Source organism: Limanda limanda, chromosome 2, assembly GCF_963576545.1.
Source record: "Limanda limanda chromosome 2, fLimLim1.1, whole genome shotgun sequence".
NCBI lineage: Eukaryota > Metazoa > Chordata > Actinopteri > Pleuronectiformes > Pleuronectidae > Limanda > Limanda limanda.
The window spans coordinates 1,593,565-1,615,958 of record NC_083637.1 but is presented as its reverse complement, the minus strand read 5'-3'; the positions used below and the strand labels follow the sequence as shown (position 1 = coordinate 1,615,958).

At 43.8% G+C, this 22,394-nt stretch overlaps 1 protein-coding gene across 2 annotated transcripts; it reads right to left on the bottom strand.

Moving 5' to 3' along the window:
* Nucleotides 1-15,479: 15,479 nt before the first annotated feature.
* LOC133019804 (uncharacterized) lies at nt 15,480-21,308 on the bottom strand. 2 transcript variants are annotated; one of them, XM_061086377.1, is made up of 2 exons: nt 21,220-21,308; nt 15,480-20,470 (listed from the first exon to the last, which is right to left on the bottom strand). In XM_061086377.1, the coding sequence occupies exons 1-2, from the start codon at nt 21,297-21,299 to the stop codon at nt 19,714-19,716; spliced, it is 837 nt and encodes a 278-aa protein (XP_060942360.1). In that variant the 5' UTR covers nt 21,300-21,308; the 3' UTR covers nt 15,480-19,713. The 2 variants fall into 2 exon arrangements, with proteins under 2 accessions (XP_060942360.1, XP_060942368.1); XM_061086385.1 differs by having other exon boundaries at nt 15,480-20,475; nt 21,220-21,307.
* Between the last annotated feature and the right edge of the window lie 1,086 nt (nt 21,309-22,394).

The window sequence follows — 22,394 nt, the reverse complement described above, 5'->3', positions numbered from 1 at the left end:
ATCACTGGGCTTGAACATTTTAGAAAACACAACTGCCCAATTATTCCAACGCCGTATGTTGCTTATCTTGCTAAGGATGTTTCCCTGGTGATTAGAATTTGTACATTTGTGATCACATGGGGAGGCATAAACATAGAAAAGCAACAAATCATCCGGATTGAATTGAGGACTGTCGTACAACTGAGACAATTCGTCCACAACGCGTGACTCTGCATGATCAACAACATTTCCCCGCTCCAGAGACTTGGCTGCAACCATCCTGCTGCCAACGTACACTTCACCCTTGTTGATCTTGTTCTCCACGTTGGCAGCAGTGTTATTACCAAGGACCTCCTCGATGTCTCGGTTAGCGCCCTGGTTCTTGTTCTGGTTCTTGTTCTGGTTCTGGTTCTGGTTCTGGTTCAGCGGGATACTCACGGCCAGACTGAACATACCATTAAAACGGTACCTGCAAAAAGGGTCAAATGAGGTCAATAGGTTAAACATGTATGTTACCATGGACACAACACAGGGACCTGTAGGTCGTGTCCAAGCAGTCGACTGTAAATAAAGATGGACGACATGTCAGCCCCATGCTGAAGCTCTTTATCGCCCCCTGGTGACTGCCTGTCTTATAGATCATAAACGTCATTGTCCATGTAAACATCATCAGTTCAGGATTCAGAAGTTCACTCACTTGCTCAAGAGTTCGTCTACCAGCGGTGTGAGTTCATCCTCGGTCACAGCAAAACTGTGTTCAGTCGACAGGAGGAAGAGCAGCAGCAGAACCGTGATCCGGCTCCGGGCGGCCATCTGAACCCAGATCAGGTTTATTAACATGGTATCTGAACCCAGATCAGGTTTATTAACATGGTATCTGAACCCAGATCAGGTTTATTAACATGGTATCTGAACCCAGATCAGGTTTATTAACATGGTATCTGAACCCAGATCAGGTTTATTAACATGGTATCTGAACCCAGATCAGGTTTATTAACATGGTATCCGACCTCAGATCAGGTTTATTAACATGGTATCTGAACCCAGATCAGGTTTATTAACATGGTATCTGAACCCAGATCAGGTTTATTAACATGGTATCTGAACACAGATCAGGTTTATTAACATGGTATCTGAACCCAGATCAGGTTTATTAACATGGTATCTGACCTCAGATCAGGTTTATTAACATGGTATCTGACCCAGAGCAGGTTTATTAACATGGTATCTGAACACAGATCAGGTTTATTAACATGGTATCTGAACACATATCAGGTTTATTAACATGGTATCTGACCTCAAATCAGGTTTATTAACATGGTATCTGAACACATATCAGGTTTATTAACATGGTATCTGAACCCAGATCAGGTTTATTAACATGGTATCTGAACACAGATCAGGACTTTTTCAACACTTTCCGTAGATTTCAAATAAAATTTCGTCTGATTTATGGATTTAGATGTAAATAAACGTATTCAGTGGACTGATCTTTACAATAACTGATATTTGTAATTTAGAGCAGATCCAGATGTGGTTTCAATGGAGACACTTTGATGCATCGTGTAAATAGTTTTCACCTCAAAAAAAATTAAGTAAATTGTTAAACTGTAAAAAATAAATAATCCAACCTCAGTTACATATATTAGTCACAAAGGTTCGATAACGACATCTCAGGAATCACTGACGATTTATTTTTGATGATCAATATCGGAATCAGCCCAAAAACATGGTGTGATCAGGGCGTTATAGAATAAATACAGTTAATAGTAATTGTAGCTTTGGCTGCTCTTTGCTTCCATACTTCAGACCTGGCTTCTGAATAAACATTCATCCAAATCAAAGCTTTGACAATGTGTCAGATTAGAGACGCCACTAAAGGCTCAATATCACTGAAGTTTCCCTTTAGAGTGAAATGACCTGAAGTGTATTTACCTCCTTTGTTGGAGAAGTCGTCAGACGTTGCTGTTGAGTTCTCTTCAGACGGACGAGTCAGTGAACGATGTCAGAAGGAGAGAAGATGGTTATATCTCGACCAGGAGTCGCCCTCAGATCGATTCTATGACCTTATATGAACATATTCCTCACAATAAGGAAGATAACAAACATTTAGCAGTTTGAAATAAGGAACTTCAGAGACGATGGGAGGTATTTCTTGTCTTTCACAAGTCTCTTGTTTTGTCTTGTCACTTCATGCAGCTGACACACACAAACACACACAAACACACACAAACACACACACACACACACACACACACACACACACACACACACAGGTTAAATTCATAAGTCTCCGGTGTGTCTCCGGTGTGTCTCGTGTGTGTCCTGTGTGTGTCTCAGTTGTGTATCCGGTACTTCTCAGTTGTGTCTCCAGTGTGTCTATAGTGTGTCTCTGGTGTGTCTCCTGTGTGTCTCTGGTGTATCTCCGGTGTCTCTCCGGTGTGTCTCCGGTGTGTCTCCTGTGTGTCTCCTGTGTGTCTCCGGCGTGTCTGTAGTGTATCTCCAGTGTGTCTATAGCGTGTCTCCTGTGTGTCTCCGGTGTGTCTTTAGTGTGTCTCCTGTGTGTCTCCGGTGTGTCTCCGGTGTGTCTCCGGTGTGTCTCCTGTGTGTCTCCTGTGTGTCTCCGGTGTGTCTCCGGTGTGTCTCCTGTGTGTCTCCTGTGTGTCTCCTGTGTGTCTCCGGTGTGTCTCAGTTGTGTCTCAGTTGTGTCTCCGGTGTGTCTCCGGTGTGTCTCCGGTGTGTCTCCTGTGTGTCTCCGGTGTGTCTCCGGTGTGTCTCCTGTGTGTCTCCGGTGTGTCTCCTGTGTGTCTCCTGTGTGTCTCCGGTGTGTCTCCTGTGTGTCTCCTGTGTGTCTCCTGTGTGTCTCCTGTGTGTCTCCGGTGTGTCTCAGTTGTGTCTCCAGTGTGTCTCCAGTGTGTCTCCAGTGTGTCTCCAGTGTATCTATAGTGTGTCTCCTGTGTGTCTCCTGTGTGTCTCCGGTGTATCTCCGGTGTGTCTCCTGTGTGTGTCCGGTGTGTCTCCGGTGTGTCTCCGGTGTGTCTCCTGTGTGTCTATAGTGTGTCTCCTGTGTGTCTCCAGTGTGTCTCCGGTGTGTCTATAGTGTGTCTCCTGTGTGTCTCCAGTGTGTCTCCTGTGTGTCTCTACTGTGTCTCCAGTGTGTCTCCGGTGTGTGTCCTGTGTGTGTCTCAGTTATGTCTCCGGTATTTCTCAGTTGTGTCTCCAGTGTGTCTATAGTGTGTCTCCTGTGTGTCTCCGGTGTGTCTCCGGTGTGTCTATAGTGTGTCTCCTGTGTGTCTCCAGTGTGTCTCCTGTGTGTCTCTACTGTGTCTCCAGTGTGTCTCCGGTGTGTGTCCTGTATGTGTCTCAGTTATGTCTCCGGTATTTCTCAGTTGTGTCTCCAGTGTGTCTATAGTGTGTCTCCTGTGTGTCTCCGGTGTGTCTCCTGTGTGTCTCCAGTGTGTCTCCAGTGTGTCTATAGTGTGTCTTTAGTGTGTCTCCTGTGTGTCTCCGGTGTGTCTCCGGTGTGTCTCCGGTGTGTCTCCTGTGTGTCTCCGATGTGTCTCCGGTGTGTCTCCTGTGTGTCTCCTGTGTGTCTCCAGTGTGTCTATAGTGTGTCTATAGTGTGTCTCCTGTGTGTCTCCGGTGTGTCTCCGGTGTGTCTCCTGTGTGTCTCCTGTGTGTCTGTAATGTGTCTCCTGTGTGTCTCCTGTGTGTCTTCTGTGTGTCTCCGGTGTGTCTCAGTTGTGTCTCCAGTGTGTCTCCAGTGTATCTATAGTGTGTCTCCGGTGTATCTCCGGTGTATCTCCGGTGTGTCTCCTGTGTGTGTCCGGTGTGTCTCCGGTGTGTCTCCGGTGTGTCTCCTGTGTGTCTCCTGTGTGTCTCCGGTGTGTCTATAGTGTGTCTCCTGTGTGTCTCCGGTGTGTCTCCGGTGTGTCTCCTGTGTGTCTCCTGTGTGTCTCCTGTGTGTCTATAGTGTGTCTCCTGTGTGTCTCCTGTGTGTGTCCTGTGTGTCTCCGGTGTGTCTCAGTTGTGTCTCCAGTGTGTCTCCAGTGTATCTATAGTGTGTCTCCGGTGTGTCTCCTGTGTGTCTCCGGTGTATCTCCGGTGTATCTCCGGTGTGTCTCCTGTGTGTGTCCTGTGTGTCTCCGGTGTGTCTCCGGTGTGTCTCCTGTGTGTCTCCGGTGTGTCTCCTGTTTGTCGTAAACAGACGGATGGAAGCTTCCTCTTTCTTCTGTTGGTCTCCAGCGAGGATCTGCACGTCAGAGTGAGACGACGGTTTCAACACGATGAACGCTCGGATGTGCAGATTGAAGATGGAGATAAAGAAAAGGAGAAGGAACCTCGACACTTCTGCTGTGAGAACAAGAGCAGAGACGTGTTCACAGCACAAACATTCACTTTGACCTTTCCTGATTCAAACATGAGCAGAAGAAAGAAGTTAGTTTAGAAAATAAAGAGTCAGAAAGTGATGCTTAGATTCCAGCTTTGAGTCGAGCTGCATGTTTAAACTTTCGTCAAGTCAACGTCGGAGTTGGTTGCTCCTTCCAGGTTTGTTCTCCCACGCCTCAACGCTGTGAACTCTGGGTAATTCCCTTTTGCAAAGTCTTACAGAAACTGTGCATCAAGTCCACGATGTCCCAGCAGGACAAACCTGAGGTCTCACGGACGGACGAGTTCTTCAGGGCGGACGTTGGAACTGAGAACATCCAGGATACAGGAGTCAGTGTCAGCTGTCAATCATCACGTCTCAGCCCGTTCTCATATCATCAAATAACTCATGAAAACCAAACGGATCAGAAACACTTGAACAAACATCAGAGAGATAAGAACGACCTGAAATGACAGAAACATCTTTACAGACATTTATTAAACAGCTACTTTGATTTATTTTTAGTTCCATGTCCCATCTGCTAACATGGAGGGTTTGACCTACACTGCAGCTGGCCACCAGGGGGCGATCAGCTTCACTTTTGGCAGCTGTCATGTCGTCCATCTTTACACATTTATCAATTATTATTATTATTATTATCTAAATTCATCTATTTCAATTCAATGAACCGTAATGAAATTCTAAATAAGGTAATAAATGTAATTCCTCATCTGTTAGCTACACAGCTAACATGCTAATGGTGAACAGAGTCATGTGATCGTCATGTGATGATGTCAGAATGTTCACGTGGTTAAACTCACAGCTTGAACAGACGGAGCCGGTCGCTCAGTAAAGTTCATTTGTGTGACGTTCTGTCATTTTAGTCTTGTTGCTGAAGGTTTGTCCTGCTTGTCTCTTTATCTTCTGTGTTCCCCGTGTGCCTGGACGCTTTGATTCTGCTCCTCTTGTTCTTGTTCCCTCCAGTTTGTTACCTGTTAGTGTTTATGTTTTGTTTTGTCTAGTTGTAGACGCTTTTTATTAAATAACTTTTGCTGTTATAATCTCTGCATCCTGGGACCACCAGTCTCCTCCTGTCCAGCTCCAGAGGTTCCCGCCTGACGTCTCTTCTCTCCCGACGTCAGAGGTTCTCACAGCGGCGCCAGCTCCTGTCCCTGCGCCCAGGCTGGCGGTGAAGCCGGTGTCCCTTGTTTATTGTTGAACTCCCCTGAAAGATACAGAGTCTTACACACACATTTATAAATGAATATATATGTAGAATGTATATGACCATTGACAGGAACATGACAATATAACAACAAAAACAGTTATATTCCATGTTCATCTGTAAACAGACAGAACGTGCACAGCTACAGGCTTTGGGCTGCAGATGTTTTCACGTGCACATCACTGCTGTTTCTGAGTCTGATCAGAGAGCAGAGGACAAATTCAATATTTGATGAGCGACTCTTCCCGTCAGCCTGAGCTCGATATTCAGCTGTAAATCATCCAACAAGCACACAGGTAGTTTATAAATCAGTTGTGAGGCACATTATAGTTACTGCATTATTTCATTTAACAGAGGAAAATAAACATCAGACTCAGTATCAGCACTAAAGCAAAAAGAAACACATTATAAGACTCCTCCACTCACTTGAATCTGTGTAAAACTCTTTGAAAATTATCAACGTTTCAGTCAGAGACTCTTTGAAGATGTTTTTCTCACTGAGCGTCTGAAGCTTTGTGTGTTTGTTCCATAGTTTCATCTGGTTAGGTCTGGTTCCAATCTCAATCTCAATCTTAATCTTATAATTGTTCGAACACTGGACGATTTGGTCAGAGCGTGAAACCACAAACTTGCTGAGCAGCGATCGAAGGGCAGAGAGAACATCACCTGTTTATCACAGGAAACACAGGAGGTTCAGGAAGGGAAGTGACCGGAAATAGGACAAAATAAAACATGCAGAATAAAAGGGTCCTTAAACTAAAGCAGAGATGTGACATTGATTTGTTTTGATGTAGAACTCTTGTGTTAATCAGTAGAACTACACAAACCGCTGCAGTGAGCACGAGAGGTCCCGGCCCGATGACGCCAACAGAACCACTTCATCTGCAGAAAGCACCAAGAAGACAAATAATACAATCATTCTCTGGAATTGAGCATTTATTGATAAAGACTGATTGAAAACCGAGTAAGACAGAACTTTTGCTAAGTGAGAGCTTCACTCACTCATTCTGCCTCTGACATGAGGCAGTTCACGTGTGCGCTGTCACAATCATCAGCTACACACGTTTGAGCAACGTTAATTTTTACGTCGTTTACAACACCTCTGGTTGTTGAATGTGGAGGTGGATGCTTCATGGACTTCCACCACCACACCGACCTGACGCTGTAAACTCTCCCTGAAGGCCAAACGCATGTATTCAGCTGACGTGTCATCAGGAACCATGATATGTGCCACAGTGGTGCTGCATCCAGTACGACGTGGTCCGTTGATCTGGATTTGCAGGTTGTAATACCGCTGATTGTTCCTCATGAATGATCCCTGGTTGTCAAGGCGAAGATTGTCCGACCTTATCAAGTTGGACCTGGACTGGTCACTCAAGCCCTGGTTCTCCCATCGGTTGATTAACTCTAAGGCTTCGTTGCTTAACCTTCTGTTGGTTAGAGCGATGTTACTAGAATCTCTTTCTCTGAAAGTGGTCACTCTCCTGTTGTTGTTGTCTTCCCTGGTCTCTCCCTGGGGAGAGAGAGTGGGGAGAGAGAGGGGGGGGGAGAAGAGTCAGAGAAAGATATAATATAATAATGACAAACTAACTAACAATAAAATAAATTTAGAAATGATATTGTCAGAAAAATACTGTAACATTAAATGAGTGAATGAGTCTTAATAAGAAAACAAATAAAATGAAAAGGATTCAAATTGAAGAATCTATTTAAAGTCATGTATATTTGTGCAGTGCTCATATAATTCTAGAATAATCCAGAGTTACAGACACACTGACAATACAAGTATATGAATAATAACGACAACCAGGGCCAGTCTTTCCTACAGGCGACATAGGCGGTTGCCTAGGGCGCCACTCAGAGGGGGGCGCCAAAAACTGCGCCCAGCAAAAAAATAAAGTTTTTTGCGCCCCCTTCTATATGTGGTATGCCCCAAAATATTGTTTTTAATTACTTTAACAGTAATTTAAGATTATTCCTAATAATATACGTGATAGTCACTTGGGTTTATGTTTCATTGGAGAAATCAGTAAATTACGGAAGCGTATTGCATTCACTTAAAAAAAAAAAAAGCCTTGGGTTATCCTGTTTTTCGAACTTTTTTATTTTCTGTTTTTTCGAGATAAAAATCCTGTTTTTCGAACTTTTTTAGTTTCTGTTTTTACGATAAAAATCCTTTTTTTCTGAGTAAAGTTTTTCTCCGGAAAAGGCGTTCCCTTAATCCTGCCTGAAGCTCTCACAGGCATGGATAATCCTGTTTTTTGAACTTTTAAATTTTTTTTACCCAAGGCTTTTTTCTTTTTTTTAAGTGAATGCAATACGCTTCCGTAGTAAATGACAGCAGCACTCAGGTGGAACGTTTGGCACGGGAGCAGTTGCACCCCGTAGTGTCTCTTTGGCCAGATGCATTCTGGATGAGGAACTGAATGCTCCGTGTCTTTATTGCTGCTGCATTCATCCTGGATTCTACAGGTAGTGGGTGAGAGTCAACTACGTTAGCCCCGAAAGCTTCGCTTGATCACCACGTCATTGAGCAAGTTGAGTTTGTTTTGATTGTCTACTTAGACTGGTAAAAACTAGAAACTCCGCCGGGCAGTGAGGCGGGAGACACTCGCGCCACTAGGTGGGCGGGGCTACATTCACATGTATAGGTGTTTGTTTTACCTGCGCGTCGTCTTGCAGGCGGGTCGCGATAGTATATTGTTTACTTTACAGTGTGTAGTTCAGCTCCAACACACACAGACTCTGTAATTAAGTCATGTATTGTTATTGTGCCTTATAAAGACCAGTTATAAGCTAATGTTCAATAGGTCTATATTGTAAATGTTTATATTTCTTTATGAGTGATAATGTATATTGAGATGTTTGAAGTAAAGAGACACCATAATAATTGAATGTATGTTTTATGCACTTTAAAATGCAGTTACACTCAGAGAAACGCTTGTACTTGAAATTGTGTTTAATTTGAATAAGATGCAGTCTGGATGAGGAACTGAATGCTCCGTGTCGTTATTGCTGCTGCATTGCTGCTGTATTCTACAGATTTACTTTGTTGCTGTGGTATCAATCTTGGGACCCGTAACATATATCTCCAACCAAGATTTTGACATAAAAAAAATACATCTAACATTAGGGTAAAATGAGCCAAAAATCGTAAACGGAAGAGGTATGGTGTTGTCAGAACATGCTAGCACATTGAGGCTTATGGTTAGAGTGTGTGTGTCCAAGCAACTTCGACGAAGAAAGAAATAATTCATAATAAGTTTTTGTGGAGAATTGTTTTGAAAAAAAAAAATTTCGAGGGGGGGGGGGGTGGCGCCACTAACACTAATCTTCAGTCTGAGAGGAAAAACACTGAGCTCACAGGAATCAGGACAAACCAGTCTGTTCAAGAAAAAAAAAAAAAAATACCAAGCAAGCAAGGAAGGACGCACACGCACACACGCACACACAAAACACAGTGAGCTCAAACACACACAATGAAGCCAGGTACGTAAACTCAGTGTTTCTTCAAATATAACAGAGTCAACCCTCCTACAATGTGTCCCTGTTGTCACGGTAACCTGAGACAGTTGTAGGTTTAATGTGTTGGACTCAGCCAATCACAGCGTTGAGTCAAACTGTTGATTGACTGACAGAAGTTCATCCTGAATCTTCTTCTCTCTAAAGTCCACGAGTAGAAAACTGACCCAGAGTCTGTGACTGTAAAATAATATGAATGAATAATATAAATGTTACTGAACACTCACCAGCCTCAGACTTCACGTCTCCTCCGTCTGCTGCTTGAAGTTAGAACAAGTCTGAACACTTTCACCTGCTCCTCCTCCTCTCTGCAGTTACTGGAAATCACATGACTCTTTGTGTGTGTGAGAGTGCCTTATATCTCTCTGCTCTGTCCTCTTCCTCCTCGTAACCACTCATCTTCAGTCTGAGAGGAAAAACACTGAGCTCACAGGAATCAGGACAAACCAGTCTGTTCAAGAAAAACACCCAAAAATACCAAGCAAGCAAGGAAGGACGCGCATGCACACACACACACACACACACGCACACAAACCTTTAGTGAAGTTCTAAAAAAAAGTTACTACAACGTATCAAAAATTGAACAAAAAAACATAAAAATAAACAATATTCAATCCAAAATATGACCAAAAACCAGCTGATCTTTTTTTATGGAACTCATATATAATACATTGTTTTCCCGTCATGGTGCTCAGTGTGTTACCAGAGGCAGTTTTTAACTTCAACAAAAACACTTTCACATTTTAACACAAGAAAAATGTTTAACTCAGGAAGAGGATCACTGGTGTCCGGCTGAATGAGTCCATCACAGTGAGCAGTGATCAACTGAAGTTCAGGGTGAGTCAGCTGCTGTTTCCACACACCTCCATCAGGTGAAGACCACAAACTTCCAGCACATGAGGACCACACACCTCCACCAGGTGAGGGCCACGCACCTCCAGCACATGAGGACCACACACCTCCACCAGGTGAGGACCACACACCTCCACCAGGTGAGGGCCACACACCTCCACCACATGAGGACCACACACCTCCACCACATGAGGACCACACACCTCCACCGGGTGAGGACCACACACCTCCACCAGGTGAGAACCACACACCTCCACCAGGTGAGGGCCACACACCTCCACCACATTAGGACCACACACCTCCACCAGGTGAGGGCCACACACCTCCACCAGGTGAGGACCACACACCTCCACCACATGAGGACCACACACCTCCACCGGGTGAGGACCACACACCTCCACCAGCTGAGGACCACACACCTCCACCAGGTGAGGGCCACACACCTCCACCACATGAGGACCACATACCTCTACCAGGTGAGGGCCACACACCTCCACCACATGAGGGCCACACACCTCCACCAGGTGAGGGCCACACACCTCCACCACATGAGGACCACACACCTCCACCAGGTGAGGACCACACACCTCCACCAGGTGAGGGCCACACACCTCCACCAGGTGAGGACCACACACCTCCACCACATGAGGGCCACACACCTCCACCAGGTGAGGGCCACACACTGCGATGCAAAATCCAGCTATGCTTGGAAGAAACATGTTTACACCGGAAAGCCGAGCGGCGGATACCCAGAACGGAACCAGGCGTTGCAGGTAGAGCTCGATGTCACAGAGGCACTGCACAGTCGCAACGTCACGTGCTACAATAACTCCTACGAACTCGCGTGGCAGCTCCTAGAGAGGAAGATCACCGTGGTCGGCACGGTTTCGGAAGAAAAAACCAGGCTGCTAGCGGTCAAGGGAAGAGAGGTGTTCTCATCCACGTTCACATTCACGCTCACCGCCACTCTGGTGTCCTACTTCCCAGAGAAAGACAGGAACGTGGTGCTCCTGAGCGGACGTCCTGGACTACAACCGCAACAAAGTAGGTGTGGACAACGTAGACAATGTGATCGGAACGTACAGCTGCAGGAGGATGACCGCGCACTGGCCCCTGGTCGTCTTCCACAACAGCACGGGAAGCACGGACAGCAAAAGACTTAAAGGTCCCATCGTATGCCCATTTTACCACAGTTGATATGGTTCCTTGGGGTCTTAATGAAATGTCTGTAACATTTTTAGGTCAAAATACCACAAGGATCATTTAAAACAACAGCCTTTTTACCCTGTCTAAAACAGCCCTCTTCAGATTGACCTCTTTTGAGTCCCCCCCCCCTCTCTCACCTCCCCGACCCCCTCTTACCACCCCGCCCCCCCCCTGTGTATCACACACACACACACCCACATCCACTTTCACGTCTTAAATCTCTCCTTAGCATATGTATGGTTGTTAAAATAATTTTAAGTCACTGTCCTGCACATATTTCTGTATTTGTTTGTTGCGTTTCTTCATTGAAGCTACAATTTTAAAACTACGACACCCTCTGATAAGGATGTACATTTATTTAAATACATGCATTAGATATGTGTGTATACAGTATATAATTGTATCTGAGCGCTCGCACACACACACACACACACACACACACAGACACACACGCACACACAGACACACGCACACACACAGATAGACACAGACACACACACACACACAGGCAAAGGGGTGTGGGGGCTAGCTTTGGAAGCTAACACTGCTGCAACTTTTGCGGCGAAATTCACTTAAAACCCCGGGTATGAGTCTATTTTAAAGCAAGCGACGGAGGCGGCAACGAGCTGCTGGTGACCGGCACCAGTGCTCGGGCTGCGTGGAGCAAATCTGTAAGAGCCACAAAAGTTATAATGTGCAGCTCTCTGCCCCCCTCCTCTTCCTCCGCTTCGCGACCCTGGCGCTGAGCGAGCCCCCCTCCTTGAACACGTTCCGGTGCTAGTTTCTAACAAAGACAGACACACACAGAAGCTACGAGTCGGGTTAGCCTCCGAGTGCATTGTTTTCTATGTAAACGTGCTGCATGCCCGGGACGCCACAAACATACACACACACAAGCTAGACTCCGAGAGCTAACAGCGGCACCTCCGAGGATCCCTCACCGGGACCCGACAGCGGCGGTGCACGGAGGTGCCGGTGCCGCAGCTAACGCTAGGCTAGCGTTAGCTTCGCTAGCAGCAAGCTAACGTTAGCTCCCGACAAAAAGCTGTAATGTATTCATACATGCTGCTTCTACCGGGGCAAAGCACACACACAGAAGCCAGCGTTAGCTGCTGCTGCTAACAACAACAAAGTCACATCCAGCTGAGGCAGCACAACCACAGCATCAACACAGTGAAGCATCTCCGAGTTCCTACCTGGAAAAACCACCAACAGCTCGCTCTCCCGGCTCCGGGCTCTCGTCTCCCGGGCTCCAGGCTAAGGGCTACGGGCTACGCTGCTCCCGGGCTCCAGGCTAAGGGCTACGGGCTACGCGGCTCCCGGGCTCCGGGCTCCGGTGGTGGCCATCATATATGAACTCAATCCATCTCAAGCTTGTGTCTTCTGAAGCTGGAGTCACATGGAGAGCTTTGTGCTGATTTGTGCAGCCGGGCACTGAGCATCTCGGTGGTCAAATTCGTTTCATGCTGCTAGATAGCTTATCCAAGTGTTTACAAGGCTCGCAAGAATGCAATGGCGGCGCAAACCGATGGACCGTCAATAAAGTGGGTGGTTCTTAAATCTATTGTGGTTCCATCCATTGGTGGGTCGAGTGTTGGTGGGGGTCTCTGCGCTGACGTAAAGATTGCCAATGACGTAAAGAATGCCAATAACCCCATTGGACGCTCGCTAGCGCATCATTTCTGACATACAGGAAACACAACAAATCGCGGGAGTTGTTTTTTTCCAGAGTTTTTGGGACGGTAGACATGCCAGATACCCAAATTAACGTGTAGAAGCACTACAAAAGTGGAATTTTCATACGATGGGACCTTTAAGTAATATAGAGGAAAGTATTAATTCCAGTTCATGAGGAGATTTTTACAAACTGAAGTAAATCTACTGCGTCACATGTCGAACATTCCATCAGGTTGTACAACAGTAGAGTCACCGTCTACAATTAAAATGATCCAGTATGTGAATTCTTACACTGTCTGAGAATTGGTTTATTTTACTCAGAGGTGTCAAGTAAGGATGTGCAAATACTTCGTTACCTTACTTAAGTAGAAATTTTGGGTATCTATACTTTACTGGAGTATTTATTTTTCAGACGACTTTTTACTCCTACTCCTTACATTTTCACGCAAATATCTGTACTTTCTACTCCTTACATTTTAGAAATAGCCTCGTTACTCCGATTTAATTTTGGCACACAACCGCACCGGAGGGTTCCGAAAAAGGAGGAGAGCAAAGCCAGAGCTACGTGCGATGTGCGCCACCCCCCGCCTCCGCTGACTCGCCTCGCTGTCGGGTCCGTCGGCCATTGGAGCAGGCCGGCAAAGGCGCACGGAGGTGGGGTTCAGAAGAGAAGGAGGCACCGCACGGTCGTGAACAGGGCTCCGAAGAAGTGGAGGAGACAGAAAAAGAGAAGGGGGGGGGGAGCACTCGCGTGCCAACCCACACACACCCCGGCCACGGGAAACACGCTGGCCCTGGGGCGCAGCGCGAGACCCTAATAATAATAATAATACATTTATTTATAAGGCGCCTTTCAGGACACTCAAGGTCGCCTAAGCACCTGTGGGGGGGTTTGGGTGCCATGCTCGACCAGAGTCGAATCAGGCTGTACCGGTAATGATCCTTCCGCAGGTTCACCTACGGAAACCTTGTTACGACCTTTACTTCCTCTCGATCAGGGGTGTCCAAACTACGGCCCGCGGGCCAACTGCGGCCCGCCATCCATTTTTAATTGGCCTGCATCAAAAAAATAAATAAATGATAATAAATATGACCCGCGCTTACTGGGAATTCCTCGTTCATGGGAAATAATTGCAATCCCCAATCCCTATCACGAGTGGGGTTCAGCAGGTTACCCGCGCCTCTCGGCGAAGGGTTGACACACGCTGATCCAGTCAGTGTGTTCTGCATTAGTTCATTCAATAGTTTCTGATTTTAATAGAAAAACCTTTTAGTCAGTTGCGTGTTGTGAAGTCTGTAGATTGAGCTGCTGACGTCCTGATATATATAGTGTTTGTCTCAAAGACTTGGACTGATCAAATAACTTTGAGAACCTGCTGCTTTTGTGGCTGAACAAAACCTATTGGTAGTGTTATTGTAAATGCAGGATTGAGTCAAAAGGTCTCAAGGTCTCTTCCAATAGAGGTTATTGATAACATTCCACTGAAGTTTGACTTTTTGCACTATAAAAATACTTATTGGCAACTAGTTATCATGTCTTCTGCTCCATGAAACCGGTTTAATGCTCAGTAGTACACATTTGGCACTTTAATGTATTTGCATTGTAATAAAATGTGATAATTTTCAATGGGCATATATGCAGCTGAAACGGGTAGCCTAGTGCACTCGCATTTTTCAACATAACATTTGAATATAACATTATAGTCATAATGGCCTTTAGAAAACTGTTTTTTTTGGAGGAGGTGGGGCAGTGCACTATAGGCCCCTGAGACGCGGCTTAAGAGTTTGTCCTTAATGGAAAAAAAATTCCCCTTACATTACTTTTACTTTTATACTTTAAGTAGTTTTGAAACCAGTACTTTTACACTTTTACTTAAGTAAAAAGCTTGAGTTGATACTTCAACTTCTACAAAAGTATTTTTTAACCCTAGTAGCTATACTTCTACTTGAGTAATGAATGTGAATACTTTTGACACCTCTGATTTTACTAAATAACAAATCTGCATTAGTGGTAAATGGATTTGGTAAATGGATTTGTATTTATATAGCGCTTTTCTAGTCTGATGAAGACCACTCAAAGCGCTTTACAGTACAGTTTCACATTCACCCATTCATACACACATTCATACAGTGCATCTACTTGCAGCACTTAATTATTCTATGGGGGGCTATTTAGGGTTCAGTATCTTGCCCAAGGACACTTCGGCATGCAGATGGTTCAGACTGGGAATCGAACCGCCGACCTTCAGGTTGGAGGACGACCACTCTACCCCTCAGCCACAGCCGCCCACATTAGTACATTAGCCGCCCACATTAGTACATTCAATAGTTTCTGATTTTAATAGAAAAACCTTTAAGTCAGTTGTGTGTTGTGAAGTCTGTGGATTTAGCTGCTGACGTCCTGATATATATACAGTGTTTGTCTCAAAGACTTGGACTGAAGCATTGTGGGAAACCTTGGACCGTCTGTCCTCGTCAAACACTGGTCAATGTCTCTGTTTGATTCATTTAACTTCACTGTCAGCACATGTGAACCAGGTCTTCACTGTGCAAAGCAATGAAGCTTTTAACAGAAAATAAATAGAATTTAATTTAATCCTTGATCACTGACAGTAATAATAACATGAGTAAGTTCTGCAGTTTCTGCTATTTACACAGAGTCAAAGAAGTTTATTGTTGAACTCCCCTGAAAGATACAGAGTCTTACACACACATTTATAAATGCATATATATGTAGAATGTATATGACTATAGACAGGGACATTATATAATATAATAACAGTAATATTCCATGTTCATGTGTAAACAGACAGAACGTGCACAGCTACAGGCTTTGGGCTGCAGATGTTTTCACGTGCACATCACTGCTGTTTCTGAGTCTGATCAGAGAGCAGAGGACAAATTCCATATTTGATGAGCGACTCTTCCCGTCAGCCTGAGCTCGATATTCAGCTGTAAATCATCCAACAAGCACACAGGTAGTTTATAAATCAGTTGTGAGGCACATTATAGTTACTGCTTTATTTCATTCAACAGAGGAAAATAAACATCGGACTCAGTATCAGCACTAAAGCAAAAAGAAACACATTATAAGACTCCTCCACTCACTTGAATCTGTGTAAAACTCTTTGAAAATTATCAACGTTTCAGTCAGAGACTCTTTGAAGATGTTTTTCTCACTGAGCGTCTGAAGCTTTGTGTGTTTGTTCCATAGTTTCATCTGGTTAGTTCTGGTTCCACATTGTAATTCAGGGACTAAAGATTTCAGACACAACGACAGTTGAAACGATCTTTAATCTTATAATTGTCCGAACACTGGACGATTTGGCCAGAACGTGAAACCACAAACTTGCCGACTGTAGGAAACGATCTCACAGAAACGCACGAGACTCAAGGCTCCAGTAGCTACTCCAAGTCCGTTGCGCCCGGGGGGGACGCACGGATCCCACGGACTCTTTTTCATTTATGCTTCTCGGACGCCTGACGTGCTGAAAACAATTCACCGGCAGAACAGTAGGTTGCGCAACGGAAGACGAGCTTAGAGAAGCCTACCTCATGAGTTCTAAATATGCAGAAGAAGTCCACGTTGTTTATTTACCTGTTTATTTTTGCAACTAAATAAAATAAAGTGACACCTAGCGGGTCAAAATGCTGATGTTATCGTTTCTTAGCGCAGCGGTTCCCCGGTCTTGTTTCCGAACTGCGTTGCTAATCACACAGCTTGAAGCTACACGGAGGCTGCTAGCTTCCCCCCCAGCTTCCACACACAGTCAGCAGGGACTCCCGATACTAACTACTGCCCAGTGTTTGCTTCAAACCTGATGGTGTTTGAGAAACAGTGTCATGATAGAAGTGGAATTAATGTCGTGACAGCGGGTTTTTGCGCGGTTACCACCGAAGTTAGCATGGTGGCTAGCGCCGTTACAAAAGTTAGTTATAACCGTATGTGACCGTGCACACATGCCGTCAGTGCTCTAACGCAGTGGTTCTTAAATGGGGGTACGCGTACCCCTGGGGGTACTTGAAGGTACTCCAGGGGGTACGTGAGATTTTTTTGAAATATATTTAAAATAAGCATCCATTCAAAAATCCTGTAAAAATTGTTATTTAATAAATATTCAATGAAATATAAGTGTAAGTTCATGAATTGAATTTTATATTCAGTAGGCTATTCAAATTTCATTATCCTAAAAACCCAGAGTACCCCCATACCGATGGTTTGACCCAACCTGGCACACGCCACCTGTCATCACGTGTCATCACTGCTGCCTTGAAAACTCGAGTCGGGGTTGAAGCGCAGCAGCAGTGCGGCTGAAACACGGAGGGACAAGTGACAAAGAAGGCGAAACCAGAGCCGGCAAAATTCCTTCAGTATTCACAAGAAGGTCGAAACTCTAACTGATGTTTTCAGGTTTATTTGAAACTCCCCTAAACAGCACTGTGAGAGCGTGTGTCTCTTCGGAGCGTCGCTAAAACATCACACTGTTCTGTTGTGAAGTTACAGATTCATAACAGGAAGTCCGCGTCTCCACCGGAACACTTTCAAAATAAAAGCATGTAATACAAAAACGGAAATGAAATTGTCTGACCTTAAAGCGAGCAAATATTTCATAATAAAATAACAGAAAGACACTTCAACAATATTAACAATGACATAGATTTGGTTATTAACACTTTATTAACACGTTTTTTCTGTGGGGTGAGATTAGCCAACAGTGGCATGAAGCCAGCACATCTTCAGCGGTATCTCCAGACAAAACATGAAAGTCATGTTGGTAAGCCACCTGAGTATTTCAAGAGGAAACTTTCTGAATTCAGGTCATCTCAAGACACGATGCGAAAAGCCTCTCCAAAGCAAATGGAAACAAGCTACCTGTCACTTATCAGGAAAAACTCCTGGAAGTGTGATCTGACCGTGGCCTCCAGGTGAAGTTTGCTACATCCACACTCACACAGTTCTGGGTGTGTGAAGCAGGAGCACCCTGACCTGAGACAGAAAGATTTGGAGCAACTGCTACCCTTTGCCTGCACATATTTATGTGAGGCCTCCTTCTCTGCAATGACTGTGATCAAACCAAAGCAAAGAAACAGACTCTGCCTTGAGAAGAGCTTGATCACAGCAGTTGCTTCCCTGCCACCAAGACTGAAAAAGATCCTCAGTGAAGCATAAGCACAAGTTTCTCACTAAAATCGAAATGGAAAAGTACTCACTCAGTTCAATGGAACAATGTGATCACCAGTGTTGACAGTTTGTAAATTTAAGATCAGTATTTTTTTTCGATCCTTAAAGAAGAAATTTTTACTTTTATTTAAAATGAAGTTAATGATTTTCTTGTTTCTGAAGAAGCGTTTATCTATAATTAATTTCATGAGTTCAGTTTGAGAACATATCTTTATTATGATCCCAAAAGAGGTCACTTTCAGTTGATAATAATTTGTATGTGCACAAATCTATATTTATAATTGAGATAATTATTCAGTTATATAAGTGTTTAGTTATTTTTATAACATTTTATTTCCAAATAGTTCAAGAGAGACCACTACAAATGAGCAATGTTATGGACATTGATGGAGTTTTAAATTTGAAAGTGTCTAGTTTCAAGGTTTATTAAAATCAGACACAAATGGCACAGCACTGTGTATTACACCTTTCTTTCAACCAAAAATCCTTTGCGCTGGTAAGGGGGTACTCGGCTGAATTTTTATTTCAAAGGGGGTACATCACTGAAAAAAGGTTGAGAACCACTGCTCTAACGAGCCACCGTCAGCTGGACAACTCCGCTGGCTTAACACACTTGTCACATTAATCGTAGAATCGTAGTTGTGTTTGGGTTTATTTTGAAATAGGGATATAGGGAATGAAACAGGAATATTTAGGTCCGGAAATGACGTTGTGCGGAAATTATGTCATTAGCGGACCAATCACAGCCAAGGGCTGTCCCTAGGCTCTCCAACATGCCGACGTGTAGTTAGAAAAATCAGAGGTGCTCGAAAAGCTCTCCGAGGCGGTTCCACGGCTTAAAGGGCGGTCCTATATGTCCGTGTCTGTAAAAACGGAGAAGCTTATATCGACCTTCAGAAGGAAAACAAACATGGAGGCGTGGCTTAGAGGCCGAATTGGCTGATACAGTTTCTAGCATGAGCTGAAGCTGAGTTTTAATGTTTAGTCGCAGATGTAAAACTACACAACATCCTCATTGGCTTTTGCTGTTTTCTGTCGTAGCCAATTCCCGTGGATATCAAACATGGTTCATGTCAGGAATGAGCCTGTGATGGTCAAAGGTGACAGTTGGGTGTAAAGTGTGTCGCAGCCTTAAGGATGTCCCGGCCCGATGAAGCTAACAGAACCACTTCATCTGCAGAAAGCACTCAGAGGACAAATAATAAAAAATCATTCTCTGGTATTGAGTGATTATTGATAAAGACTGATTGAAAACCGATTAAGACAGAACTTTTGCTAACTGAGAGCTTCACTCACTCATTCTGCCTCTGACATGAGGCAGTTCACGTGTGCGCTGTCACAATCATCAGCTACACACATTTGGGCGACGTTAATTTTTACGTCGTTTACAACACTTCTGGTTGTTGTTTGTGGAGGTGGATGCTTCATTGACTTCCACCACCACACCGACCTGACGCTGTAAACTCTCCCTGAAGGCCAAACGCATGTATTCAGCTGACGTGTCAACAGGAACTAGGATCTGTGCCACAGTGGTGCTGCGTCCAGAAGGGCGTTGTCTGTTGATCTGGATTTGCAGGTTGTAACACCGCTGATTGTTCCTGTTGACCAGTCCCTGGTTGTCAAGGCGAAGATTGTCCGACGTTATCAAGTTGGACCTGGACTGGTCACTCAAGCCCTGGTTGTCCCATTGGTTAATTAAGTCTAGGGCTTCGTTGCGTAACCTTCTGTTGGTTGGAACGATGTTTCTAGAATCTCCTTCTTCTCTGAAAGTCTCCTGTTGTTGTTCTCTTCCCTGGTACAGATCACTCTTGGATTATTAGTTTGTCGTTTGGCGCGGGACGTCTGGGAAAACACACACTCTCCAGGACTGATCACTCCACAGTAATCCCAGTCGTTGTTGTATGTTGTGTAGCACCAGGTGTAACTCTCACCATAGCTTCCACACTGGTGATTGAAGCGACAAGGTTCATTTTTGTAGGTGTGGTCTGGTAGAGGTGAGCAGTACTCCCAGTTCTCTCCATCATGGCACCAGAAGTAATCATCTGACTCATAGTACTGACACCTGTCAACACATTGTCTCTGATACCTGGTGGAAGGAATCATTGCCCTCGGCTCCACCCGAGCACATTGGCTCCAGGACATTCCCCACAACAAACACTTGTAGTAGCTTTCTCCATATTTGCCACAGTCATTGCTACAGGTGTTGCCTTTGTAATCAATGTTCTCTCCTGGTGAGCAGTAGTTCCAGCCCTCTTGGGAATGGCACCAGTAGTAGTCATAACCGTGCTTTGCACACCTGTCTTTACATCGCACATCGTACGTGGAGGTGAAATACTTCGCCGGACATTCGTCAAGGCATTGATCCCAAAAGGTTTCTCCAGGCGTGAGCCACAGTGAGAAGCAGAGGATGAAAGAGAACGACAGAGTGGAACGTCTCCTCGGATCTTCCATTTCAGCTCTGTGCTGCGGAGGGGGGGGGGGGGGGGGGGCGGAGACATAGAGATGGGGGGGGAAGGGGAGGAGGGGGAGAGAGAGCGAGGAGGAGAGAAGAGGAGAGAGGGAGCAAGGGATTTTCAAATATAATAAAGTTCATCATTACATTTTAGAATTCAGTAACTAATTATTGAATAAAAAAATAAAAATGTTTACATTTCATTTAATTTCCAATATTTGTTGAAAAAATCTTTATAAATTACTTTATTCACAAATTACATTAAGAACACAGATTTTAATCAGATATTTAAAATTACCTTTCTTGTTTACGTTTACATCTGAATGCTGAGATAGTGAAGATTATAATTATAATAATGACAAACTAACTAACGATAAAATAAATTTAGAAATGATATTGTTAGAAAATTACTGTAACAATAAATGATTGAATGAGACTCAAACAAAACAATTAAAATTAAAAGGATTAAAATTGAAGAATCTATTTAAAGTCATGTTTATTTGTGCAGTGCTCATATAATTCTACAATGATACAGAGTTACAGACACACTGACAATACAAGTTTATGAATAATAACAAAAACAATGACAGTCATAACGATTATTGACAAAATGAATTCAGAATAAAAAAGATTGAGTAATAATAGAACCAATGATTATAAAATATATCTGTTGATATGTTTATGAATGAAATCGACTGCGTCCCCTCAGACGTGGACATTTCTTTCATCTCTAGAGAAAATAGAAGAACTCTTACCGTCTGTTGCTCGTTCCGAAGTCTGTTATTTGCTTCTGAATTTCTGATAGATATATACGCACGTTGTTGGACTGATGCATTGTGGGAAACCTTGAACGTTGAACCGATCTTGTTAATTACTGTTCAGTATTTTCTGTTTGAGTCCAAGTGACCTCAGATCACATTCAGCTGAATCTGCTTCATCATCATCGTGGTGCACAGACGGAATATCCTCCTCCGTGTTTATTACATTGCAGAGTGCATATTGTTATTATACATCTGATCGTATAAAGTCATTATAAGAACTTCTTGTTGTGTTCATCTGTATTTTGTAGTCGAGTGTCAACAAACACGTTCTCGGAAATGTTGTAATATCACAGCCGACCGAGGGTCAGACGATTAAACAGATAAGAGACAGTTCCAGTCAGTGGAAAGAACTCAGAAGAAAACAAACCAAAACTAATTTATATTGGATTGGATTATATTAAAATTACATATTATGCATGTATGAAGTTAGTTAGTTAGTTAGGTCCTCCCGTAACAAGTAATAACAGGTTGCACTGGTTGGCCTACACAGTAAAAATCTTAAACAGATTATAAAGAAAATATTCAACACACACACACACACACACACACACACGGACACACACAGAGACCAGAGTTGATGCTGAGCAAAGCTTTAATAAGAGAAAACAGAACATCACAAAAATCTGTGATGCATTTTACATAGATTTGATTATATAGATTACATAAGTACGTTGTCGTGGATTGTGGTTCAGATGATTTACTGTAAATAATTATAAACAATGCAGCTTCACTTCCTGACTCTGTACACAAATGAAGCCAAAACATCGTGGACGTCTCGTTTTTATATTAAATAACTAAATAAAACCAAACTGATCAGGAAAACTTGAACCAACATCAGTGAGACAAGAATGACCTGAAAGGACTGAAATCTTTAAGAGACGTTTATTTAATGTTTATAGTTTTTTGTATCTGCTAACATGGAGGGAGAGGAGGATTTTATGACCTGTACAGCAACCAGCCACCAGGGGGCGATCAAGGCACTTTGCTTTCTATTTTGGTGGCTGTCATGTCGTCCATCTTTATACATTTATCTTTTAATATTATCAAAGTTTATCTATTAACAGACAATCAAAGAACCTCAATACATTCTAAGAGTAATACATATAATT